At 50.4% G+C, this 27,742-nt stretch overlaps 1 protein-coding gene across 1 annotated transcript in view; it reads left to right on the forward strand.

The window, feature by feature from the left end:
• The first annotated feature begins 1,220 nt into the window (after positions 1-1,220).
• Positions 1,221-27,742, forward strand: part of phlpp1 (PH domain and leucine rich repeat protein phosphatase 1) — a 56,379-nt gene continuing 29,857 nt past the window's right edge. The window contains exon 1 of the mRNA XM_036519048.1: positions 1,221-3,122. Within this exon, the coding sequence (XP_036374941.1) occupies positions 1,406-3,122 (1,717 nt within the window). The 5' untranslated portion in view covers positions 1,221-1,405. The remainder of the gene's footprint in view (positions 3,123-27,742) is intronic.

The following is a 27,742-nucleotide window of genomic DNA, read 5'->3' on the forward strand; positions in this document are numbered from 1 at the left end:
ATGATCAATCCTGATTATGACAAATGTTGATTTGCATCACTGTTGAAAAGTCATATCTGTTCAATAAAATATCAGTATGGTGGCATTAAAGATTGCAGAGTGGCAGTCTAGGTAGTTAAATCTAAAATGTTAGACTTCAGGAGGAAAAGCTCATGACCACTTTCCTGTGCATACGTAGTCACCTGATATAAACCATTTTCTCCATTAGAGGGCAGTGTAACCACATATCTTTTCAGTAAAAGTTCGTTTAAACGAAAAAACAAGCCCGTATCTCGTTCATGGGAGGAGCACGCTGTCTGTAATCAGATATGTGTCATCGCCTGGCGTAGAAAGGTAAATATTTTAAAAGAAAACTGTGTACACACAGACACCTTTTAAGAAGTAACAGATATTTAATACGTTGAAGTATATAGCACTAATTTACAGTCATTTAATTGCATCATAATTGCACGGGAAAATTAAGAATCCAGTCTTTGTCGTTTGCACGGTTGACTTTTATAATACATTTTAATAAAACAACAATAAAACTGTGGAATCTAATGAGGGCACGCATTGCGTTCTAGTTATGTTGTGGCCACTAGAGGGCAAAAGAGGACAGTTCATTAAAAACAGACATGTGGTATCAAAATGGAACCGGTTTAAATATCCATTATCACTGTTTGTAGTGATAGAAGTCCGTTTGCCTTAATTTTAACTTGTAAAGAAATGCCTCTATTCGTTGTGAATGTCATTCGTCAGAGTAGATTCAGCCTGAGTGTGCAAAGCGCGTGATATGTACAGTATCGAGGCATGTAAACACTTTCACAGACTCAAGTGAAGTGTACAGTATGCTGAGCAACGCGTTTCATAACAGTAAGCTTAAGATTGTTCCGCGGAAACAGCCAATCAACGAAAACACGCGCTTCGTGGACAAGAGGTTGATGGGAAATAGAGTTCTTTTTGTTAGGCCACCTCATCACAAAGCCGAAGAACTTTCGCCGAATACAAATACGCTTCCCAGAAGACACTACTCTCATTTGTTAACGTCCATTTTGCGTCATCTTATGAATATACAAACTTCGCCGTTTACGTAAGAGGTCGGCCGACGCTCATTAAATATTCTGACATATAATTTTATAATAAATGAGAGACTGTCACGTCTCCTCCCGCCCTCCAGATTTTTTTTCTTACTTCGCATTGAGTTTCTCCTTGTAGATAGTCTCCATTATGGTGATGTCGATGGCAACGAAGTGGCACCGACCAAAGCGAGGAAGGAAACAACTAGATGTAGAATGGTGTAGCTAGCAAGGTTGCTAACTGTATGTAGCTACTGGCGGAGTTGCGCATGTTTGTCGTTTTCTTATTCTTTTGCATATAACGATTGCTGAAAGCGCACGGTATATGCCGTATTTTTCGCTTGCGGAAGATGGAAAGCGCAAGGAGTACGAACCCGAAGGACAGGTTGGCAGCGAATAGTTCAGCTGCGGCCGGAGCAGGGGTGCCGAGCTCGGATATAAACAAGACCAGCAATAGCAGCAAGTTAACGAAGCCCGGCGGACTGTCCGCCGCTTCGGGGAAGGCGGAGGATGATGGCGGAGGCGGCAGAGAATCGAGACCGGAGAGTGAACGAGGAGCGGCTGCCTCCAACGTTGCGATTTTAAGCAACGGGATTCGCCAAGGGATCGCGGAAAATACCGCCACGAACAACGCAACCGCTAAAACATCCACGCATGGCCGGAGTTTATCCAGCAACTCCAGCTCACTGCTGTCCAGAAGGCGGCGGCTGAAGAGGAATCTCTCAGCCGCAGCTGCAACCTCTGGCTCCTCGGCGGCGGCTTCCGGGGGTAAAATCAACTTGGCCCCTCAGTCCGCGACTCTGAACACCCGGAGCCTGGACAGGAAGATGCTGATGAGACACAGGCAGGTCACGCAGCTGTACCCGTCCGATCGGGAGTGGGTCCGGGCTGATTTGCAGAGGGGCTGCATACACGTACACGACAGACTCATGCCTTCGTGTCTTAGGCCAGTTCTATGCACGCTGGGGACCACCGCCGGCGATATTGCACAACGCCTGAGTCAGCTGGGTAGTAAAGCGGGGACAGTGGTCAGAGTGGTCGGTACAGGCAGCTCTTCTACCGACTTTGACAACAACTTTAACGGCGGGAGATACGCAAACGGCAGTAGACAACACAAGCAGAACGACAACGGCACTTGCAAGTCCCACCGTTTGAATTCCCTGAAAGACACAGCATGCATGGACGCCCAGTCGGCCCCGTCAAATGACAGACTGAGGTTATTGCTCTTAGCAAGTGACAACAGTCACGGGGATCAGCAACTGGATACAAATCTTTTAACCCCAGACTCACAATCAGAGGGTAAAATTTTAAACAGTACGTCCTCGGACACAAACGGAAGGCTCAACGGGGATGCCTCGAACGGCGAAGAGTCTCCATTCAGCCACAACGTGACAGACAGCTGCGGTCTGAACTCGGGTTCCGATGTGGAGAGCAGCGCGTTTGACGATCTCAGCTCCGGGGCCCGGCTCAGCGAGCACCGGGATTCGCTGAGCGACGACATGATTTTGGGCACGGACGCGTCGGTTCTGACGAGTCCGGCCTTTGACAGCGCCCCCGAGGGACTCGACACTTTGGGCAGCTCCTCAGACGAGCTGGAGCTCGACTGCCCTTCTTCGAGTTCCGCCGCGGACTCGGTCCCCCAACAGTTTGGGCATCGCACAGAAAGCTCCGTCAACACTAACAACAACAGACTGCTTGACGATTCAAACGAGGTGACAGGTGACAAGGAAACAGGTAGCAGGATAGACACAGTCAGCACGGGCAAGGCGCCACCGAGCAGTGGCACCAACTCTCTATCGAGACCTTGTCTGACAGGTAGCGCAGCGGTCAAACACGATCACGCAAACCCTGGCACTTTGAAAGCGGGCCCGGCGCCCGACAGCTCTTATTTAATTCCAACACTGTACGTGCAGCTGCACGGCGAAGCAGCGAGGCGGCTGGAGGAGGGCGAGAAGCCCCTCCAAGTGCAAAATGACTTTCTCTTTAAACTGGGCTTTAAAGACCCGTGGAGGGTCCAGGAAGAAGGGATGGAGGCGGAGATCGGTTCCCTGATTCGTTTTTATGCGGGTAAGCTACGTCATTCATAATTATGCACAACCTGGATGAATGAGGGGGATAATTAAATCCAATCCGTCGGTGAAATAGCATTACACGAGCAATGTAAACTCTAACCGCGGCCTGTCGCATCAGACAGTTGTGCAACGCGGGTGGTTGGGTTGATTTATTGTGTGTGTCTTCACAGTATGGAGATGTTTCTTTTAGACTTAGTTGAGCTTGTTTTGGGAACGTTACTTCGCGTCGTACGCCATTGCTTTGAGTGCAGATGCATCTTGGGGTATGCCTCTTAACGCCAGGGAATGTTGTCCGAGATTAATTGCTTGTAAGAATCTAAGTCTAGCAAATATTTGAGAGGGAGTGTCACCAGAAACGTGTGCTCTGCTTGCACACGTTTTTCACAATCGGCAGTCCTTTTGTCTTTTGTATTAAAATAACATTCTGCAGTTCAGACCAATGAAATAAGCTACTGTCCTTTAGTTTTCACTGGTATCTTATTAAGATGCCACTTTAACGCCTAGCCGTAATGTGCGAAGCTATTGCCCTTGCTCGCAGTGCTTCAATTACCTGTATAGTACTTCAGTGGTAAGAGATTGAACTGACAGGATATTGACATAACATCCATGTCAAGGTGGTACATTTCGCCGTCTGTTCCTAATCAGTGAGTTGCTGTTCAATTGGTATAAGAACTTACTGTGTAATAGGGAGGGCTGGAGTGTTGTTTTTTTTGCCTGCTTCCTGCAAACAACGCATTTCTTTCTGAAACCCGCAATTGTTTGAAAGATCAGTTGTATAACATCGTTATTATTATTATTATTATTGTTATTATTATTATTATTTTGAAGCGCATGCCCTTTCAGCAGAGAGCTTCTCAGCTTGTCTCACACTCAGTCATGGAAACTCTGTTATTCATTGAATTCAGGCACGTGACGGTTGCATTATTAATGCCCAGGTCTCCCCGTTTGTCGAGCACGTGGAGTGCCTTTCCCAGCTCGTTAACCGTGACAAGCCCTGTGCTAACTCCCGCCGTTCAGGTGTCCCCAGTGCCAGCTTAGAGAGGGAGAGGTCTGAGAGAGAAAGAGAGACGGAGAAATCGAATCCCTCTTAGAACATCAGAGGGAGCGAAGAGTAGACAGAAAGAACAAGGGAGCAGGAAAGACGCTGAGTGTACTGGGCCGAGGTCGGTAAGGTTACTCTAGCGACAGAACGGTGTGATCTGTCCGCCCCCCCCGGCCCGCAAAAAGCTCACAGCCGCCGCCTCGGCCAGCTGGCGTGATGGGCCCCGGCCTGGCCCAGGGAACACGCCCCGCCCCTCGCCCCCCAGCGGAGAGACCGAGCCAGCCTCTAAGCACTGTTCCCAGACTCACACACGCTCGCAGGCCCTCTCTGGCCCGTGCCAAAATCAAAGAGGCCTCTGCGGCTTCCCCTGACACTTGAAACGGCTAACACGTCTGGTTTAAACAGTGGCCTTAGTGAGTGTAGCTCTCCCTCGAGTGCATTGACCTTAAGCGGTGAACGTTAGCACTCGGGAACAAACGGAAGCTTCCGGCTCGTGTCTGGAGTCTGGGCTGATAAGTTTTGCCCAGCAGCTCGGACGTAAATATTTAACTCCCTAAGTTTCGGCGCCCGTCCCTGGTAGGATGCGGATGAGAACGTGCAGGGTTTGGGGAACTGGAGCAGAGATTAAAAAACGCTGGGGGTGTGCAGTGGAGCTCCATGCTCCGAAACGGGCTTGGTGTTGCCACAAAGCTGTCATGTGGACTAATGGCGGTTGGATGCGGGTCTTTTTTCCGGCTCCCGCTTTGTTGTCATGGGAAAGAAAGGCCCTGAGAGCGCGGGGGCTGCGGGCAGCACCGCCGAGTTTGATTTCCTGTAATATAAGGGCCGCACAGGAGCTCGCTGGCATTGCCTTGTTTACCATTTGCTTGACCGCCGGCCAACGTCCATTCATGTCCCGGAGAACTCAGGAAGCCCTGTCATTGGTCGGCGGAGGAGGGAGGGTATTCAAACAGAAGCGGCTGCTGGCAGAAACGCTCACAGGCTGCCTCGGCGTTCCGTTTGCAAAACCTGAAGAAGACTGCAAATGAGTGAGAGGTGGTGTGCGGCAGTGTAGCACAGTGGTAAAGGAGCAGGGCTCGTAACCAGAAGGTTGCAGGTTCAACTCCCCACCGGGGCACTGCTGCTGTACCCTTGGGCAAGGTACTTAACCCACAATTGCCTCAGTAAATATCAAGCTGTATAAATGGATAATGTAAAAATTGTAAGCTGTGTAAGTCACTCTGGATAAGAGCATCTACCAAGTGACAGTAATGTAACGTAGGTGACACATACCGGGATAAACGCTTGGCTTACTTACTCCCACCTCAGTGCTAAGGGGTTTGTAACGGGTTGGCTTGAGATGGACACAACAATTGGCATGTCCTGCCACAAAACTTCATTCTGTTCCAAATGGAGCAGCAGTCTGAAGGCATAGCTGAAGTAAGACTTCAAATAAAAATTTCCATCTGCCTTCCAGAGGTGTTCTACAGACAAATCAATCTACTTTTAGTGTTCCTCAGTGTGATTCTGGGTGATTTAAGATGTTCTTTGGAAGATTTTACTGTATTAACTTTGACTATTTTCCCTTATTTTGTAGAAGGAGGGTGTAGGTGGAATGCATGATGCCAGAAACTGAGCGTAGTGTCACATCCCACATTGGGGATCCATTGTCGAAGGGGGACCCAGTTAGTCATGGAATCTGAGGGCCTACTGGATCAGAGTTCCGTTGTGATGCAGCAGAGAGATTTACTCCTCCAGTGCAGATTGGCTCCTCCCATTCAGCCGAAGGTGGATGCGGGTTGTCCGTTTGTCGCCGAAGCTCCGCCTCCGTGTGTTCACTGTGGCAGTACCCTGGTGCTCACCTGCTGTTTTAACAGTATCGGATTGACCGCACTTGCCTCCGGGGCAGGCTGCTGTCACAGCGCGGCATCTGAAGAATCCGCGCTGGCTTCTGTGGAATGTCTAGCGTGCCCCGGGCTGCCACATGTCTGACCGGCTCTCACAAAGAGCTTCCTGTAGATATGAGAGATGAGATATGAGTCTTACGGGACGGCCCCCTGTCCCTGCAGACCCCTGAAGGACAAGTGCCCGCGCTCAAAGCACTTATGCCAAAGTCTGACCTGCTGCAGTGGATCTCTCTGTTTAAAGGAGGGCTCTGAATAGTCCTGTTTAGCTCTGTTCAGGAGGGCTTTGAATTGTCCTGTTTAGTTCTGTACAGGAGGGCCCTGCATTGTTCTGTTTAGCTCGGTACAGGACTACCCTGAATAGTCCTGTTCAAGCGCTGTACAGTGTGGCTTTGAATAGTCCTGTTCAAGCGCTGTACAGGAGGGACCTGAATGGTTGTGTTTAGCTCTGTTATCTCTCCTTCACAAAGGAAGCAGTTTGTTGAACCTTTTACGGTGCTTTTCCCTTAACTTGGGCTTGTTTTTTCCTGTTTAGTAGTGCATCATTGCGTGTTTGAAATCCACAAAAAGCACTGCAAGGATTGAAAAAACGTGGCCTAATTCTCCCTTAAATATGTTTTGTGGTGATAAGGATGAAACACTATAGCTGATAGACTGAATGCCCCTCTAAAGGATAGTTTTCCAGGGCAACATTTTCCCATGAAATTGCGTGCATCAGCAGTATTAGGTTGTTTTTTTTAGTGTTCTGCTGACTAACGGTTGGCTGACTAAATGACATGCTGCTGTCAGAAATGCATGGGTGATACAGGGGTAATTTCACCTTCATATGCATAAGGACGCAGGGCAAAGTGTCCTTTAAAATGGAATAACTTATTTCTTGACCTTTGAGACTGCTTGAGTATGATCACGCGTTGCAATGCAGCCCTCTTCAGAACCGCTCCTTTGCTGAACGGCTCCTTCCTCTCTGCAGACATCTGAGGCCGGTGCGGTGTGGAAATCACTCTAAGCCACTTAGGGCACCTAAAAACAGCATCAAACGCTTGACTGACAGGGGGTAGTATGGCTGGTTGAATCATTTCACAGTGATCGTCATGTGTGTCGTGGTGTGATGTTTCCTTGTCGGAAAAATGCTCCGAGCCTGCTAACCCCCACAGTGGTCTAGTGGTCTAGATTAGCAGCGAGGAGAAGTAGTCATAGCTGTAGCAGCAGTGCGGGTAAAGCCACCAACAGTAGCTGTATTGGTGTTCATTACAGGTGCAGCTGTAGTGGTAATAGCATCATTAACAGCAGTAGCAGTATCTTAAGCGGCCAGAACAACCGCCAGGCAGACAGGTGCCAGTCTGATAGAGAAGGAGCCTGATTGGAATCTCCATGGTGACCCAGATTGTTAAAACCAGGAGGAGAGCAGGCTGGGAAATTAAACAAGTGGTCAGTCTTCTCAGTCAGGGCTTCTCAGGAAGCCAGGATACTGCTTCCAACCAAACGTCAGATGCTGTGTCTGTGTCTGTGTCTGTGTGTGTGTATGTGTGCGTGTGTCTGTGTGTGTGTGTGTCTGTGTCTGTGTCTGTGTGTGTGTCTGTGTGTGTGTCTGTGTGTGTGTGTGTGTCTGTGTCTGTGTCTGTGTCTGTGTCTGTGTGTGTCTGTGTCTGTGTCTGTGTCTGTGTCTGTGTCTGTGTGTGTGTGTGTGTGTGTGTGTGTGTGTGTGTGTGTGTGTGTGTGTGTATACGCGTGTCTCTTGCAGAGAGTGCTAAAGCTACGCAAACGCAGTCCGCCGCTGCATCTGCCCACAGTCAACAGCTGTTTTCCACCCTGCAAGTCCCACAGTAACATCATAAGCCCACCCTACCCCAGCGAGACAAAGCCAATTCTGTTCCACTCCCGTGGGCTCCCTGTCACAGCCAGCTAGCGTCACAGTCCAGATCCAGTCAGCAGAGACCCCGTGTAGCGGCCCCTAGGCTTTTACTGCAGGTATGTAAGGGCACGTCTTGGGCGCCACTGTCGCGGGGTTCAAAAATGAGAAATTTCACATCGCCGGAGGGGAGGGATTCCACATACATGTGCAAGAGCCATCCATGCTACGGTTTCCCTCTGGCTTAGCATACCAAAGTCACTGAAGATCAATGGGCCATTGTGCTGTCGCAGAATTTGCCGTATAACCGCCTCAGAGATTTGCGACTGCTTGGACATCGGAGCAAAAAGGAGCTTGTTACCACACAGAGCTTCTGCAGAAAGTGATGTGGCATTTATCAACGACGTCTTTTGCTCTTGAGTGCCCCTTGCAAGCAAACAACAGGGAAGCCCTCCACGTCATTTAAAGTGATTGTTGAAATTGGGGATTAGGCTAATCCATTCCCAGAGCGGGCTTGCTAAATTGCTAAAGGACCATTAGGGGAGCGGAAAGTCACGCCTGGAGGTTATTTGTTTTTTTTTTTGCAGTTTCTGAATAAGGCTGAGTTTGGGGTTTTAATGGCGGGAGAGCGCTCAGGGTTAGCCTCGCGAAGCCGTCGTGGCTGAGGCATCTGTGGGTGAAAGTGCCGTGCCCCCCCCCCCCCCCTCAAGCACCAGTTCTGCTTATCTTATGGCACTGTTGTTTACTTTGACCGTGGTTTTTAGAAATTCCCGCGCCCTGTCTCCCAACCAGAGTTCCTGCAGTGCCGGGGGGCGATGGGCAGGGGCAGCTGATGGTTTGCGGGGATTTCGTAGGGGTAACCGTCGGCCGGTTTCGCCCTGCTCCCCTCTCTGCTCCCCGCCTGGGTTCCTGCTGAAGGCCGGTTAACGCCACGGCCAGATGGTACGCGTGCTCGCACGTCGGGATTCCAGAAACACTTCCACGGCTGAAAAAAAAAGGCGAAGGCGCGGGGCCAGCTTTCACACCTCCGGTTGTGTCTCCGGTGTCCTAGCAACGCGGCGTCGGCGCTGACAGGGCCCCTCGGCCGTGATTAAGACATGCGCCGCATATTAACCTTCACGAGGAGCCACGCCGCACGTGCAGGTGTGATCATGTGTCACTGCAGCCTCACTGCCACACACAGTTACTCAGGCGCATCTGCGTACACGCGCACACGCACACACACGCACACACACACACTCTCATGTATGCAGTCACACACACACAGTTACTCAGGCGCATCTGCATACACGCGCACACGCACACACACACACACACTCATGTATGCAGTCACACACACACAGTTACACAGGCACATCCGCATACACACACACACAGTCACACACATGTATGCAGTCACACGCACATTCCCATACATACACGCACACACTCACACACACACACACTCATGCAGAAGTAGAAAAACTCATACGCACACACAGACAGACGCAGACCCAGAAGCAGACACCACACACGCGCCTACACACACGGACGCAGACACACGCACACACATACATACCCGCAGAAGCAGACACGCACATGCACACCCGTGCTCACACCCCCTCCCCCCGTAGCACCGCTGTCAGTGAAGCTGTTGTCACCTCTGCTGGAGCAGCCTCGGCCCGTCCCCCCGTCCCCCTGTCCCTGCATGCTAATGAGACGGAGGCCCTGTGCTCTGCGAGGCCACTGATGGCAGGGGAATGCCGCAGAACACACTGTGCTGCACACGGGGTCACCGGCTCCTCACCGCGTAACAGCAGATACGAGCGGTTTGGCATTAGGTTACCGGCACAGCGTCAGAGTATGTGACTGATGCAGCGTTACATAACATTATTGTCATTTAGCAGATGCTCTTATATTGCTTTAACTTACACAAAGTACAGGTTTTTACAATGTTACCCATTTATACAGCTGGATATCTACTGAGGCAATTGTGGGTTAAGTACCTTGTCCAAGGGCACAGCAGCAGCGCCCCAGTGGGGAATTGAGCCAACAACCTTTCGGTTACGAGTGCTGCTCCTTAACCACAACGCTACGCTGCCAGAGGCAGGCAGATGGGAGCGGGTTGAAGTAAGCTGCAGAATGGCTGGTATCCCTGAATGGAAGCCATAATGTGGAGGTTTGGAGAACTTCTCCGAGAGCAGAGATTCAGATTATCTGTTGAGGATGTGCCTGTCGTACCTCCGGTGCTGGGTGGGTGAGTCTTGTAGGGAGAGAAAAAGGTTTCGGAAAATTCCGGAAACACCTGTGAAGAGGAATAAAGGAGTGTTTGTGTGGGGCTGCCGGAGCACCCTCCCCTTCTCTGTGTGCTTAATGTGACAACAAACCACTGCTTTCTAAATTGCCTGTTTGTAATGGATTATCTAATTGTTCAATCAACCAGTGTGTGTGTGTGTATGTGTGTCTGTGTCTTTGTGCGTGCATGTGTATATGTGTGTGTGTCTGTGTCTGTGTCTTTGTGCGTGCATGTGTATATGTGTGTGTGTGTGTGTGTGTGTGTGTGTGTGTGCGTTTTCAGTCAGGATCAAGGATCAGGGAACGAGGAGAATGTATTATGCTGTCTGCTTCGAGGACAAACAAATGATGACGACAGAGGGTGTGGGGGGGGGGGTGCCGGTGTGCGTTTTATGGTCTGTGAGATTGTGTTTTTCCATTCTGTGCACCAGAAGGGCAGAGGCAAATTTGTGCGGGGCGTTGTGTTTTCCTGAACAGGCGGAGAGGATGCAGGAAAGCCTCTCTGCCACACCCCTCCATCTCTGTGTCTCTGACACTCTTCCACTCGCACTCCTGTTCTTCGTCTGTCTGCCTGCATCTTCTCCCAAGCCTCCTCCCACCAGCTGTCATCGTCCTCAGACAGAAACGAGGCCTCTCAGTAAGCCCAGTCTGCGCTGTGTATTAGATTCTAGATGTGTATTAGTACTGGATGTTACATGGGTCAGCGAGCGAGCGAGTTTCGAACCTGGCTTCTCACTACTCACTGCCAACCTCTAACAGCCAGCATCGTTGCCAGTTGAGCTAAAGGCAAGTTGCCCCTAGCCTGTCCGCAACAATGCTAGTTAACCAGGTCTCAGTGAGTGACGTAACCACTGCAACTGCTCAGCTACCTGCTAACTAAGGCTTTACGCAGGGCTCACACGAGCTACTCACTTCAACTCTGCCGCACATGCTCCCTGAGGTCAGTGGTATGGGCTTATCTGTGACAGAGCACGGTGGAATCGTCTTTAGTGAAGCAAAGTGGTGCTCAGAGATGTTCTTACCAGAAACAGGTTAAGTGTCGCATTTAAGATGATCTGTAAGGATGAGGCTTGACAGACTGATCGCTTCCCTCCCTCCTGAGTATGAATTTTGGGGGTGCCGCAGGGCCCCAGGTCTGGGGGATGTCCTTGGGACAGGACAATATCCTGCACTGCGTGTAGAGTGGAGAGAGTGATCCCTCTCGGAAGATTGATGGCCTTGTCGTGCTCGGCCAGCGATGGCCGCTGCCACTGACAGGTGTGATGCATTAGGCAACAGCGGCCTAAGTGACGGTCCTGCATATCTCTGATTGATTGTCTCCTCTGTGCTTTTTGCTCATCTTTCTTTCTCCCTCTCCCACTCTCTCTTCCTTTCTCTGTCTCCCTCCTTCTCCCTGTCCCTCCTCTCTCTCTCTCCCTCTCTCTCCTTCTCCCTGTCCCTCTCTCTCACTCTCCCCTACTACGGTGGTGTATAATTTGCAGAGACACCGTGCTAATGAAGTTTGAGATTTTTCGTTGAGCACTGCTAGATTAAATTCTCCCTGCTTCCACTGTGTTCTTATGTGGGATCCAACCCTGCATGAGTCTGGCAGGCTTTAGTGTGGATGGTAAGAGGAGGAACTGGGTGGTGTTAAAGATCCCTCTTACACACACGCTTACTCATGTGAAGTGTGTGCACGTCAGCCTCACTTGTTTTGTGTGTTCATGTGTTGTTGGCGCTGAATGAGTTAACATACTCTTGTTCTCTCGCACTCTATCTCTGTAACCATGGCAATAATCATGTCTACTCGGAAAAGCAAAACGAACCAGATTTTCCATGATTTTCCAAGAACGTCGATTACGAAATGCATAATTCTTAAAGTTTGACGGGCACCTGAGCGAGCCTCTCCAGATGCTTTGAAGAAAGGGCGGTGGATAGCAGTGACTCGAACAGGGATCCTATGTGTCATTTCTGTGCGTCTGTGTCCCGCCCTGGGGGGGGGGACAAGCGGTAGGCTAGTTTAAGAGCTGCACACTGTTTTTAATGTGAGTGAGGACAGCAAGCAGTTTCAGGGGTTTTCTTTCGCTTCCCGTTGGTGGAAAAGGCCCGGCTCTGTGCTGTGGCAGAGATCACACGGATCTCCAAAGTACAGCCTCAGAACAACTCCCACACCCTCTGCCCGCCCCCACACCCTCCCGCTGCCCTCAAAAGGGGAAGATTAGAGTACAGCGGCAGGGTTCCCTTTTATCACTTTGATCAACAGCAGTCTGGCAAATGGAACTCAACACGTTAAGCTTTAAAAAAAAAAAAAGGGAAAGGGGGCAGCAATTTTGGGCAGAGCAGTGTTTTGCGTGTCACATAGTATTTTTTGTTATTATTGTTACTTTAGAATGAATTTTTAAAATAGACTTTGACCAAGATTGGCAGCAGTCTTGGTTGGACTTCATGGCAAATAGAACTCAGCACCTTAAGCTTAAAAAAAAAAGGCAGCAATTTTAATCCAAGCAGTATTTTGCATTTTGGATACTATTTTTTATTGTAATTATTTTAGAATGAATTTTAAAACAGACTTTGACCGAGATTGGCAGCACAGTCTCGGTAGGACATTAGCTGTTGTGGAATAGAGTGGAGTAGCTGGGTCAGGATGTTCTGAATATGAGAGGCTATGGAGTGCCGTACCAGTGTACCTCCCCTGCCCACTTCCCCCTCTCATTCAGAAATCAACCCATCCGTTTACATTACATTGTTGTCATTTAGCAGACACTCTCATCCAAAGCAACTTGCACAGGTTACAATTTTTAGATGTAATCCATTTATACAGCTTGATATTTACTGAGGCAATTCTGGGTTAAGTACCTTGCCCAAGGATATACCAGCTGTGCCCTGGCAGGGAATCGAACCAGCAACCTTTTGGTTTCGAGCCTGGCTCCTTACCACTGTGTTACACTACTGATGCAGTTTATCCAAAGGCTTGCCCGGGACCTCTGGGCCTAGTCTAGATAGGGCAGAGGGGTTTACCTGTGTTACAAGAGCAGAAGTAACAGCATTTCACTAAGTGTGGGCTGTTTGTTGAGTTTCCCCAGGCCAGTGGAACCTCGGAGCAGAGAGTGTGGGATTCACCCTGGGCCATAAGAGATTCAAGACTCTTTTTCGGCAGGAGTGGGGGGAATCGAGGCCTTGGAGGGCCACAGGCTCTGATGGGTTTTTATCACGTTTCTTCTTTTAATTGTTTCGTCAAAGTCATTATTCCCACATCAAATTAAGCTCAGCCCCCCAAGGGCTGGATATATCCTTCCCTTCTCTTAGGGATTTGGATCTCCTCAAAATCATATGACCAACCTTCTGCTCTGAGAGCGAGAGAGGGTCTTTATCTTCTGAATGTATTAGTACTGTAAATGCACCCCACACACACACACACACACACACACACTTCTGACCTGACCAAAGGCCCCCATCCCACACCTGGCATGTATAACAACGTCAGCAAATGATCCTGGTTATTCCTGATTCCTCTGCTGACTCTCTTTTGCAGTCAGACCACCGATTGGCAAAGATCCATTAGTGGAAGAACGTGCCGCTGTCAGACTGTTCTTGACGTATTGCTCTGTTCTTGATTTGGTAAAAGGGCTTTCATGGACCTACCCAAAGGACAGCGCACACACACACACACACACACACACACACACACACACACACACACACACACACACACACACACACACACACACACACACACAGACACAAGTGATTTAGATCAGGGTATTTTGGCAGGCGTCGGCAGCTTGTGCTAGCAGTGGACGCTTGGCACATGTTTGCACTGGTTTGCCAGGTCACCTTAGGGTGGAAGTGAACTGGAACACCATGCTGGCTTCACTGTCCCTCAGGTCCTCATCTGAACATTACAGGACCTCTACAGACTTCTGCCAGACAGTCAATATATCAGCATCGATATCAAATTCTGCTGTAATTCAGTCAGACAGAATACCACTTTCAAAAAAAAAAAGAACAGGAAACATTCAGCCATTGCCAGTTTTGCTGATAATGACAATGGATGCAAATTGCCCGGTTTTGCATTTTAAGTGCACCTGCTTAAAACAGGGCATAGAGGTTTCAGTTATTTTGTTTTAAAGATAATCATGCTAATCGGAAATCCGCTGATCTAGTCGGGCTGATAACTCCACCTCTGCAACAAGCCCTTGAAGACTTGACTGGGAACTTGGCCGCTGTGTACACCACTGGAGTTGGCAAATCAGGGCAACTGCATGATAATAAAAATATGTATCGGCCTGACTAACAACAGTGTAGTTATTGAGTAACAGCCTGTCTGGCCTCCAGTGAAAAGGTATCGGTATCATGCATCAGAAATCCATGCCGCTATGGAGATAGCTTGTTGACCTCTGTGGCGCTGCATTGATCGCTGTTTTCTCTGCACCTCCAGCAGCCCCGGCCTGCTCTGCTGTGCTTTAACTACTGTGGGAAACCAGAGGCCCGTGCGTTATGCAACGAGCCTTAATAATTAACGCAGCCTCTTAATTGTTTTCAGCTGCGGGCTTCGGCGAGACGAGCGGTGGGAAATGAGGAATTGTCACCTGCTGCTCGGAGAGGCGGCAGCTCTTTCTCTCTCCGCTACCCCCCCCTCTCCCCTTCCCTCTCTATCCTTCGCCCCCTCTCTCAGTCTCTGTGTCTTTCACTTTCTGTTTCTCTCCCCCGTGTCTGCGTCCACCCCATTACTCTCTCCCTCGCCTCCCTGCCCCTCCCTGTCCCCCCCCCCCCGTCTCCTCTCTCGGGCACGGGCTCATGTGGCCCAGGCATGTGACGCCGTCCCCTGCCAACATCCCGGACGCCTGTTGCCCCCGCCGGTCCCCGGGGCCCTTGTTAAATTTTAAACAAAAAAAAGAAGTGAAAAGAGAGGCGGCAGGGCCAGCGACTGTGTGGGAACATCAGAGAGTCTCGCCGCCCCGCTACTGCTGAAATATTTACTAAGCCCTGTAACAACAGCCAGGCTACACGTTTTCCCTCTCTCTCTCCCCTCTTACGCCTCCGTGTGCGTTCATGGGCATTCACTTTTACACTTTCCACAGAGAGTTCAGCACACAAATGCTGCTGCTCACCTGTTGGAGAAGACACTAACATATATAAGATATGTACATAATGGTGTGTATACTGTATTCTGTTTCTAGCTTGTACCTTGTCTGGCCAACTATTGAAACCTGGTAATGCAGCGCTTCTAATATTGTTAACTGACTAATATGGCTTTTTGCTTGTGTTGTGCTCTGCCTCACTTGTAAGTGGCTTTGGACAAAATGTCTTTCTGCCAAATGAATACATGCAAATGTGTATAAATATGAATACATATACATGTGTATAATACATGTAAATAATACATGTAAATATATATAAAGGGTAACTACTGCATGTAGATTAAAGACTAATATGGCATTGCCCGTGTATATTATTAATTAGGATTAATGTTAATACTTCACTTAGTGATAAAGGTGCAACAACAATACAGGCACTAATAACGGACAGCAGGTTACCACTGTCGTGTCCTGCCCTTTGGACTTTGTGCTACTCCATAATCAGCTTTAATGTGATGAATTACGCTGCCGGCTCGCTTCTGTTCCTGATATTACTCGTGCAGCAGGCCTGAACTCGTTTCACCTGACGGCTTTGACCTGCCTCCCTACGCCTCCATTCACTCCTGTTCCCAGCATTTCATACGGCCGCCACTCAGTTCTGTGGTGCTGAGGTGGACCCACCAAACATGGCGGCCTGTTTTCAGTTAATGCTCAAACACTTTGGCAAAAGGGAGGCGGAGGGGCTGTGGTGGCGGTTCAGCCAGCCGGGGCATGCTAGGAGCTGGCGTAGAGACCCACGTATTGGCTGTCCCTGGAAGAGGCCGTTTTCATTGCGACAGGGTTCTCCACCGCGGCCTGAGTGAACGGTTTGCGAATACTGCCAGTTTCTCTGGTCCCGCCCTTTTTGTTGGCTGTAAAATACGGTGAGAAAGAGGGAGGAGGGTCGGGCCTGAATTTCAAACGCGGCTGCCCCATTTTTGCCAGCGACGGACGTTATTAATGGCACAGCTCGGTGCCCCGGGAACCCCCGGAAAGCCGAACGGGCAAAAGCCACACGGTGGCCATAAATCACGGGGTGCCGAATCAAAGCCGACCGGCCACGCTGCCGTGGCAACCGAAGAGCCCAACCGGGAGGCTCGCCTCGCCAAGGAGCTGAGCCCTGATTGGGGCCACCGCCCCACAAAACCAGAGCCCCAGGTCACCGGGACACGGGGCCCAAATGAAGTCCTGATTGGAAAGCGCAGCAGACTGCTCTGTGTAAGAGCGTATCCTGCAAGGGGAGCAGCCGCGGCCCCCACAGACGCATGCAGACTCGCTTATGTCAGTCCTGGTGTCCGAATGCATTAGCGTCCGCTGAGCCGGCAGCCCCGCTCCCTCTCGTGCGGCTTTGTGTGCGGGGAGACGAGCCCCTGTCCTTAATTCCCATGGAGTTTCCTCTCTTTCAGACGCGGCCTCGCCCTCTAAGCCCTAAGCCCCGGTCACGCTGAGAGCAATAACTATAAAGATAAAAATCTGCGAGCCGCTCAAGTTCAAACGCACAGACCCCGCCCGCCCCACAGCCATAGCTGTGAAAATAACCTCGAATGATAACCCTCAGCCGACAATGGGATCTCTCCCACAGATGCTTGTTTATGCAGCCTTCCAACACTGAAGTATGTCTAACCAGTCACAGGCATTTTTGAAAAATTACAGAGGCTGTACATGGAGTTTGGAGTACATGGAAGAAATTGAAACTTGATAAACGAAGGTATTGAATTAAAGCTCTCTGGTGTGCGAACAGTAGATTGTAATCTCTGTGGTTTAAAGTTGTTATTGTTCTCAGGTCAGGTGCTTTGTTTGTAAGATATTGGGCCTCTATGTGGGGCCTACAGTGCCAAAGCAGTGTGCAGGAGTGTTGGCGTATCTGTGTCAGCGAATGAATGTGTGTGCAGTGGGTGTGTCAGTGAGTTTATGGGCGGGCGTGTCTTTGAGAAGCATCGGCTTACAGGTGACCTCACCTGTTTTGGGGTGCCCTCCTCCACGCAGCTGTTTTGTATGTAACCGGCGTCAACAAAGACCAAGAGGAACGCCTTTTGTACCGTATCCTTTCAGCGCCAGGGGTGTGACACAGGGGTGTGACAGTGAATGCGTGACTTGAGAGGGATTCAACGGTTACACCAGCACACAAGCTATGCTAATAAAAGATACATATTCCGATATGATAACTAGATGTGTGTTTTGTGTTGTAATACAGGCCGATATTAAGTATTAAGCTAAAAATGCAACCAGTGTGCACAGCCTTGCAATCCAAAATGTACTGCTCCCAAAGAAAATATTGCGGTCATTGATTTCCCAAAACCTCATTACTCATAAGTCATGAAAAAAAGAGGAGACAAAATGAAAAATAAGCTCACCATGACTCTGTAAGATGTGTTTGTATTCTGTAGCTGGTTAAATTGACTGCTGATGCTGTTGCTACGCCTCCTCCTGACACCTGCACAGCGCAGACCTGGCGCACTGTGGACTGGAGGTGAGCTCCTCTGTCTGCCCTCCATGTCGTCAACAGCACACCTGATCTGGTGGTCACCTGGATGGCTGTTCATGGTCCATCCCTCTCACTTTCGCTTCTCTGCCCACGTCCCGCGGGGGGGGTGGGTTCTGTTTCCCATAAGTCCTTTAAATCCGTAGGGTAGGCCGGGATTTGTAAACTAGAACTTCACAGGAGGTCGCAGGCCTCCGAGCAGCTGTGCAGTTACCGCTGGCCTCTCTCTCCCCCCCCTGCTCTCTCCTCTCCTTTCATGCAAGCGGGGAGGACCCGAGGAAGAAAATGCGGCTGGGAGCCGTCCTGCGGGTTGGAGCGTTAACTAAATTAGCTTGGAGGCTGGAGGGAGGTTCGCGCACGAAGTGACAGTTGAAGCTCTCTGGTTTGGTGTGATGTTCTGCTGGCCCGCAGAGGTCTGAGTGGAACGCCCAACTGCTGTTGCTCAGAATGTTCTAGTAAACATGTCAAGCAGTAAAAGAACCAGCGTCTGGATCGCGGGCCAGCACCGCCTTCCACGAGCTAAGGCCTGTCTCGTCTCTTTGGATTTATTTGAGAAAAGGAGAAATCTGTAAAATGGAATGTTTTTCGGAGCCATTAAAGAAACTACTTTGACTGTCACATTGCTGAATTTTATTGTTATTCTTTGGTTGCCTTATGGCATGTACAAGCTGTTATACATTTATACTGCTGAACTGTAGGACGTCTGGGAAGGTTTCACTGGAGCAGTTCATATGTCTACATTGCAAAAGGTTGCAAGCGCAATGCCCTGGCTGGGATTTGAGCATGCATCCCCTGCCCCACCCCCTACCAGTTCCCCAATCACTGTACCGTACAGCCAAACTCACTGCTGTGTTTTCTCAGTTTAATGATGGCATCAAACTCCCCTGTTTCTCCCCTGGTCCATAAAAAGAGAAGCCCTTTGCTGTAAAATGTGCTTTGGGCTGCAACAGGAAGGTAAATTCTTTGTACTTCAGTGTGAGGGCTAGAATTAATATGACAGTGCACTTATTTTTTGCAGGCCCAGGTATGGCCGACAGGCTGAGGAAGGTATTAGAAGGGTTTGCCAATGACACTGCATTGCTTATGAGAGACGCTGAAGCTGTGTCTCCCCCTGGCCAGCCATTAAAGTAAGCAATAACTCAAGTGGCTCTTAATATTTTAGTACTGTACTTTCTGCAGACGTGATTTATCGCACTGTAAACATGCTAGTGTAGTTTTAGGCTAGTCTTTGACACTGTGGTGCTTAACCAAAACCTGCTCTCTCCATCCATCTCCATCAGAAGAGGCCCCGTGTCCATAATCTCCAGCTTTTAGGGCCTGAGCAGGAACTTGTTCCTGGAAGTGAACCGCGATTGGTCTGTTTTCATGAGGCATACATGTGGATCAGACGTATGGGTCATCTGGGTTTTGAGCCTGTTCTGCCAAATGTAAGGAGACACACTGGCGACTCAGAATGGCAACCGGCCATGAAAAATATTGGGAATAGAGGCTTGTAAAAGAAAAAAAAAATATATAGTTACTGCTGAGACAGTGGCAGTATGGGCTGTTCTACTCATCGGGGGGCAAAGTCCTGCAGGGGTTACAGTTCCTGCTCGCTTGGTGACTGATTGACACCGGGAGCAGCAGGCGAGCAGACTCCCTGTCCAAACAGGAGCGGCTGTCCAAAGTGGCGCTGAATCGGGTTAGCGCAGGATGGAGCCGGAGCCGGAGCCGGCGGAGCAGGTACAGGGTGATGGCTTTTCCAGCGCGGGGTCTGCTCTCTCAGTACGCTGGCGTCTGCATAGGTCACCCGCACTTTGCCTGCACTCCGAGGCTGAGCTTTCCTCGTGAAAACCAGACTGCGTCGTCTGTGGCAATCGTATGATGGGCTGTGGGCGTGCCGTGGTCTTCCCGTCATGCTTATCTCCCTGGTTTTTAATGCAGACTCGTACGGAAATGGTGTGGTTACGGAGCGTGTCAACTCAGCCACGCCGCCCCTGAAAGTAGGCCAGTGCCAGGCACGCTCGCGGACCAAGCTGCCAGGGCTCGGCACGAAAGGAAAGGTACTGGAAAACCACCCAGAACCCGTAACCACGTGAAGTAGGTGCCTATGCACAAGCTGCCACTTCGCCATGAAAATTCAATGGCAAGAAATGGTCAAATACAACGTGTAAAATAGAGGAAATACATAATCATGATGTATGAGTACGTGATACAAAATAAATGATTTCCCACTCTCACGTATGTGATTTGAAATATGTGTTTACACACAGATAGACACACACACAATACGTGTATATTTTATTTATATAATTATATATAATTTACGTATGTGTGTGTGTGTGTGTGTGTGTGTGTGCATGTGTGCTATTTTTACATTATATTCAGAAATACATTTTATGTGAATGTGCGTAGCGCGTGCCATTGGTTTAGTGACAGTTATATTGATTGGATATTGAGATCTGGCCTGTTACTTTCTTTTGTTCGGTATGATTTTGTATTTAAAAACGCGGTCCGCTGCTGTCTTTTGAAGTGGCTGGAGTAGACGGCGCTGAAAGGGTTAAGGACAGCAGTGGCGGTGCATCTCTGCGCTCGAGTGAACTTTAAAAGCCCCCACTCTCTGAGTCTGGCCGGCCCCCGAGGCTGCCGGAGCCCGCTTTATGCAACCTGCCCCCCCCCCACCGTCACTGCGTCACCACAGAGGGGCGTAGAACGCAGTTATCCCCCACGTGCGCTTCTCTGCCTGCGTGTGCGTGAGCCTACACCCCCGTCACACACCCTACATACAGCGGCTCTCGGACCGCCGCGAGAACGCAGCGATTCTTTCTCTACCCACAATGCTTCGGGCCTCAGTCCCTCTGTCGTCCCTCTGTCGTCTCCTCTGCTGTCTGTCTGCTCAGAAGTGGGACCGCAGAACCACAGCGCGTAGCCCCTGAGTAACGTGGGGGGGGGGGGGGGGGGGGGGGTGTTTGACTCATATTCATGTTTATTGCTTTTACTGTGAAGGGAAAGACCACAGGCAGAGCCCTGGGAAGATCAGCGCTGCTCGAGTGGATGAATCAGCTGCTTCAGGCCAGGAGAGATTTATCTGCAACCTGATGGGCCTTGAGAATATATTATAGGGGCTATAATGTGTGCCTGTGTACCCGAGGGGGCAAATTATATAATTAACATACTTAATATTAGAGCAGTTGGGATTTTATGACATATTTTAGACCTAAAAGGGTCTAATTATGCCATATAAGGCTAATCACATGTGTTATACCTTATGGGGCTCCTAACATGTTAGAGTGTTGGCGTGCAGGTATGTGTGTGAGTGGGTGTGTGTGTGTCTGTATGTGTGTGTGCTGGTACGTGTGTGAATGCAAGTGTATATGTGGGTATGTGCGTGCAGGTATGTGTTTGAGTGCGAGTGTGTGTATGTGTGTGTGTGCATGTGTGTGTGTGAGAGATTTACTGGGAGGCCAGTGTGAAGGGTTTTAATTCAGAAGAAGTCAGATCTCTGTTCTGTGTTCAGAACAGGCTCAGTGTAGGGCTGCTCAGATCACACAGACGCTTAACATAACAGCGCATTCCAGCGCTCAGGCTCTCTCTCACAAGCACATAGGCGCGCGCGTGCACACACACACACACACACACACACACACACACACACACACACACATACATGCATACATGCGTAGACACGCACACACACACACACACACACACACACACACACACACGCACACACACATACATGCACACACACACACACACACACACACACACACACACACACACACACACACACACACATATATGCATACACGCGTAGACACACACACACACGCGCGTACACACACATACACACACTTGCACTCACACACATACCTGCACGTGCACGCATAGACGCAAACAAACAAACGCACATGTGCGCACACACACACACACACACACACACACACGCATGCATGCACGTGGGCTGTACACACATACGCACACAAATGCGCGCGCACCGACACACAAAAACACACTTGCACAAGAACTCTCTCTCTCACGCGCACACACACACACACACACACACACACACACACACGCAGATGCATTCACAGCAGTACGCAGACAGACACATGCACAGAGAGGCAGCAGCATCGCATGCAGTAAGGCATGGAGGTGCATGCAGACCCGGCGCCGACGCAGCCCACAGCAGTGACGGCGGCAGGCCTGAGACGCGCTCTGTGTGTGGAGCTTTCATCTCTGTGGTCTGAGATCAGGTTTCATAACAGCGCTTACATAAGGGCGAGGGCAGAGGCCGCTGGCCCGCCCCGTCCCGGGGCCGGCGCGGCGTGGAAACGGAGCGGGTGCTGGAGCGTCTGTGGGCCGGAGGTGCGCGAGAAACCCCGCCCGCGTTTCGGGCAGCAGCAGGGGACCGGCAGAGGCCGAGCCACCGCACGGCGAATGACATCGCAGTCCTGTGTAGTCCAGTGTAGCGGCAGTGTTCCATAGTGGTTAAGGAGGAGGACTCGTAACCGAAAAGTTGCTGGTTCGATCACCCTCAGGTGTTGTACCCACGATTGCCTCAGCAAATATCCAGCTGTATAAATGGATAACACTGTAAAAACCTGTAATTGATGTAAGTTGCTCTGGATAAGAGCAACTGTTAAATGCCAATAATGTAATGAAATGTAATGTCCTGCGGTCTTCCAGCTGTCTGAAGGCAGCCAGACAGTGTGACAGAGAGTGCAACATCGAGCTCTCTCACTCACCTCAGTCAGCACCCAGCGCTTGGTCTCTCACTCCTTTAGCAGTCCATGTTAGCCTCGCAAGCTCCACGGGCATGTTCTCACTCTGGACTCTCAGTTCATTATTGAAATGATCATCTGGGAGCAGCCTGTGGGTTGAGGGTTTTTAGAGCTGAGCGCTACTGTCAGTGACAAAAACAGCAGTGAAGTGTGTGTTACTGTATGTATTACATATACTGTGTTTTTACATATATTTGTGTATGTGTTTGTTTACTTCTTATTAATTTTTTAGTGTAGCAGCTTAGATGGGTTTTGGTACCAAGGAACAACAGCATCGTAAATAAACATCATTGCACATAGGCTTTGAATTGTTGTTGTGACATTTGAGGTTTGCCCTCCTTACAGGGTGTGACAGAGACACAAGGCAGGGTATTGGAGAATGGGAGGGTTGGAAAAAATTTCATATCTGAGCAGAAACGTAAGATTCTGGCATAAAATCAGAACGAACAAAACCGGCTTGAAGACTGACGAGTCTTTGCTGTGTTCTTTATTTGTGACGCAGTGTTCTTTGTGTCTCGTTTTAAGAAGCGTCTTCATGTAGGGGATGGAAGACGTGTCCCGGGACTGTGTGTGTGTGTGTGTGTGTGTGTGAGGATGTTTTTTGACGTGTGTTTGGAAGGGCAATGGCCAGGTCACAGTGACCCCCCAGCTGTTTGATTCGGATGATCCTGGCGGAGAGAGAGAGAGCTTTTGTGTTATTTTTTTGGGTTGCATTCACAGTTGGGAGGGGGGACATCCCTTTTTGCTGGAGGATTTGTTCCCTCCCTGCCTGCCCCCCTGCTGTTTTGAGACGCTAAATCGGGGTGAAGGGGGAGGTGGGGCGGGGGGGGGGGGGGGGCACCTTCTGGGGTGCGCGCCTGCATGGGTGGGGCACGGGGGGCGCCGGCGCTCTTTGTTGGTGGGAAGAGGGGTCAGCCCAGTTCAGACCTCAGGCTCCGCCCTCTCCGTTCCCAGACAGATTCTGTGAGCGAATCATGTGGCAGTCTCGTGGGGGGGCGGGGTGGGGTGGGGGTCTGTGTGCAGGGGATTAATGGCACCGGGGGCCTCTCTGTCTGATCAGGATGGTCAGCACTGCTGAGGTAGCAGGGGATGCCACTGCTCACAGAAACAGAGTGTGACACTTTCCTTTGTGTGTGTGTGTGTGTGTGTGTGTGTGTGTGTGTGTGTGTGTGTGTGTGTGTGTGTGTGTGTGTGCGCGCGTGTGTGCGCGCGTGTGTGTGTGTGTGTGTGTGTGTGTGTGTGTGTGTGTGTGTGTGCGCGCGTGTGTGCGCGCGTGTGTGTCTGTGTGTGTGTCTGTGTGTGTGTCTGCGTGTGTCTGCGTGTGTGTTTTTGTGTGTCTGTGTGTCTCTCTGTGTGGGTGTGTCTATGTATATGTGTCCACGTGTAGTTGTCTGTGTGTGTCTGTATGTGTGTATCTGTGTGTGTTTGTCTGTGTGCGTCTGTCTGTGTGTGTCTCTGGGTGTGTCTGTGTCTATGTGTCCACGTTTGTTTGTCTGTGTGTGTGTGTTTGTGTGCGTCTGTGTCTGTCTGCGCCTCTCTGAGCCTGTCTGCATCTGTCTGTGTGTGTCTCTGGGTGTGTCTGTGTCTGTGTGTCCACGTGTATTTGTCTGTGTGTGTGTGCGTGTTTGTCAGTAAGGCATGTCCAGTGAGGGGAAACCATTTTGCTAAAATCCCAGACCCTTCTGCTCCTCCACTGGGGGTCGGGGCGGAATCGTCTTTGCTGCACAGCAAGTTCGGGAGCATTTTCTGCAGAGCAGGGTATTTTCAAACGGCGGGGTTAGCGGCTGGTTTCAGCTCACCTTTTTATGGGAAAGCTACTGACTGCAAATGTATTTTCCTGCAGAAGCTGCTTCCAAAACCTGCACCCTTGCATTCCTGACAGCCTTGCACTTAAATGCATATAGGAGGCCAATCATCTAAATGTATTTAGCTAAAAGCACCGTGGAAATTCACCCACATTAAGCTGTTTGCCAAGTGTCACGATATTGTTGCCACCTTTATTTGGGGAAGAGCATTATTTCTTTGGATCAGTGATGTGGCTGACTCTAATTCAGTCTGTCACATACAGAATCCCTGCCTAATCTAATGGGCGTGTTCCTATTAATTCATAGTCATCGCCGATCCTAACGACATTCCCTCTCAGAGGAGTACTGGGAGCTTTCTGAGGTTGCTATTGACCTGCAGCCGTGGTTCTCTGGCTGTCAGCGAGCCACCCTGTGAACATCATGGCAGGGTATCGGTGGGGTGAATTTCGGTCACGAGTCCCCCTCTCTGCGTGTGCACAGAGACTCCCTCCATCGGGAGCTGCACTGTTCTAACTCAGCCCGGCGGTTGTGCCGAGGGCCCCTCAGGGCTGCCCGAGGAGGTGCCTGAGGAAATGGCCGGGACAGAAACAACGCTTGCCGAGCGTGACGGTGGTGCCTTCTTTACACAGCGGATGAGGGAGGGGGGCGGGGTTGAGCGGGACGGGGCGGGGGCAGGGGCGGCGGGGCCTTACAAGTCATGTATCAAAGGGAGGGAGGGGTGGGCGGGGCCTGTTATGCGTGGGTGAGGATGGTTCGTGCACACAAACATACTCACCATCCACACCCAGGTTCTGGTATCAGTGTGTTCTCCGTTAGGCTTACAGTTTATTACATTGTATAAAAAGCTCCGTTGGTTAAAAAGGTCACGTTGGATTTTATTTCCTCACGTCATAGGAGCTCTGGAAGGAGACTTCTTTTTTTAAGAAATGAGTGGAAAGTTTGTTTTCGATGGCGTGTTCAGATATTGCACGGATGTTCGTTTAGCCCTTTTTCGAGTAAAATGTAATCTGTCTCACATCCAGCACTTGAGATGCCCCTCGGTGTTAAAATGCCCTGCGGTTTTCGGCCAGATCAGCCACACACTGCAACACGGAGAGCAAAAAGCGAATGCATCCCGCCTCGCCGCAGTTACATCATCCGTCCGCCGTGCGTTTTTCGGGAACGGCCGCGGTCGCTACGGCTCTCTGCTAGCTGGGGACAGAGTCACGTGCACCGCGCCGCACCGCCGGCATCTCTGCTCACCAGCAAGCAGGAGGTGACCTCACTTGTCCCTTTAAATGATGGAATGTCTGTGCTGGTCCCAGGCCAGACACGTCCATAATCAGATGGCTTATATTTGGAAATTGCACTTTGTGTCTTTCCAAAAGGGAGAAAATTCTTCTCCTTTTTTTTTTTTGTTTGTTTTTTGGGGGCAGCGGGGTTTTTGGCAGCGAAGACCAAGGCCTTAGCAAATCCATTTATCACCCAATTAATGATCTGGCTCGGTCCCTGTGATCGGGTGGGCACGTCGGCGTGGCCTGCCGTCTGGGATGGAGCGTTCCAGTGTGGTCCAACAGCAAATTAGGAACGCAGATTGGAGAGGAAATGGAGGAGAAAACCAGGGGAGGGGAGGGGAGGGGAGGGGGTGGCAGTTGGAAGGGTTCCTAGAACATGTCTTGCGAAGCCACAGGCGTGGCCGGTGCCAGCGACATCTCCTGTGACAGGGACAGAAGTCACCCGCGCCGTCACGTCTTCTCAGACGAGAAGCCACCGTCAGCATGAGTGAGTGCTCCCGTCAACAGCACTGGTGGCAGCAAGGATGTCGAAACACTCACACACACACACACACACACACACACAGACGAAGGCATAAGCACGCTCAGAAAAGGCCTTTTTTTTTCTTTTCCCCTTTTTTTTTTGCTGTGTTTTCACAAGAACATCTGGGAATTCCTAGAGGATAATGAGGAGATTAAAAAGCCACTAATTGAGGATTAAGCTCTCGCAAACTGTGAAAGTGTGGATTTGCGGTGCAGGCAATTCCACTGGAGGAAAAGTCCTGCTTCAAATCTTTCTCACACCCTCTGTCTGTCCCCTCTCTGTCTCACACGCAGTCCTGAGCTGTCTGGGGGGGGGGGGGGGGGGCGTCTCCATGGCGATCGGGACAGCGGTTTGTATTACTCCCTGTCCCAATGGCACAGCCGACAGACAGACAGACAGACAGACTGACTGACGGATAATCGGATGTTTGGATGTTAATTGTCCCTTCCTTCTCAACGTCGCGGTTCGTCTCGGTGGCTCAGTGTCTCGGATGTACAGACACCTGGTTTCTGCCCGGGCGTGACCTGTGAGCGCGGATACGCAGCAGCAGAGCCCCCGTGGGGTGTCCCGACTCCCCAGACACAATCAGGTAGATGTGTGCTGTAAACGGTCACGACTGAGGGCAGAGAGGTACCCCATGTTCCCCCGAGACGGACTGGTGTCGTGAATTGGCAGGAAAGCAAACCAGCCTAATCTGAGCACAGTCTGACACACAGATTCAACCAGAGGAGGAAGAGGGGTGTCTCAGCTCATGGGCACGGTGTCTGGCACTAGTATTGTGACAGTGCAGTGTGCCCAGCTAAAACGGCATCAGCCGCGTCAGACCTGCCCCGAGCGAGAGGGGGCGGAGCTTAATCCACAGGCAGGGCGGGGCACACAGGGGAGCTGGAGATTATGCCCCCTGAGAATTGCCGATGGTGAAAAGGGGCGGAGCTGGGGTGGGTGTAGCTGTAGCAGGGTGACAGCTCGGCATTTTGGCAGGGATGTGCCCGTGACCCACTCCCTCGCTCTCGCCATGTGGAGAGTCTGGGCGCTCTCAGACGGCCGCAGATCTCACAGAAATGCTGACGTCCTGCAGCCAAGAGAGGTGGCCTGTGTCCTCTAATGTGTCCGTATTACTGAGCCCTAGAGACGAGAGAGTGAAGCTTCCTGAACTAAATAATCGGGGGACCTACCATGTGCTGTCAAGCTTCCTGAACTAAATAATAGGGGGACCTACCATGTGCTGTCAATCACTGACAGATATAAACCAATCCAAAAACTGCTCTCCTCAGCAAATTAAACCACAATTGGTTAAAATCAGTGGCAACACATTGTAGCTCCACCTGTTTCTGTGCTCACAAAGCCTCACTCACCCGTCACCTCGAGGCACATGAATGCACATATGCACAGCTAATGCTAATTATAATGACAGCTAATAATAGTTCATACTCAGATTAACTGTGATCTCAAATATAAGTAGAGCTTTTTTTTGTTGTAAGCTCACAAGATGTTAAGCATTTGAGTGTTATTGCTTTGTACCGTCATGCACCCCTAAGCACATCTACCAGACAGATGGCCCTCGCCATTCACTGTCCCTGTGTTTGTCTTTCAGTGAGCCGCTTCTAGCGCCCTGTAAGTGGAG

The sequence above is a fragment of the Megalops cyprinoides genome, chromosome 24, assembly GCF_013368585.1.
Source record: "Megalops cyprinoides isolate fMegCyp1 chromosome 24, fMegCyp1.pri, whole genome shotgun sequence".
NCBI classification, from domain to species: Eukaryota; Metazoa; Chordata; class Actinopteri; order Elopiformes; family Megalopidae; genus Megalops; species Megalops cyprinoides.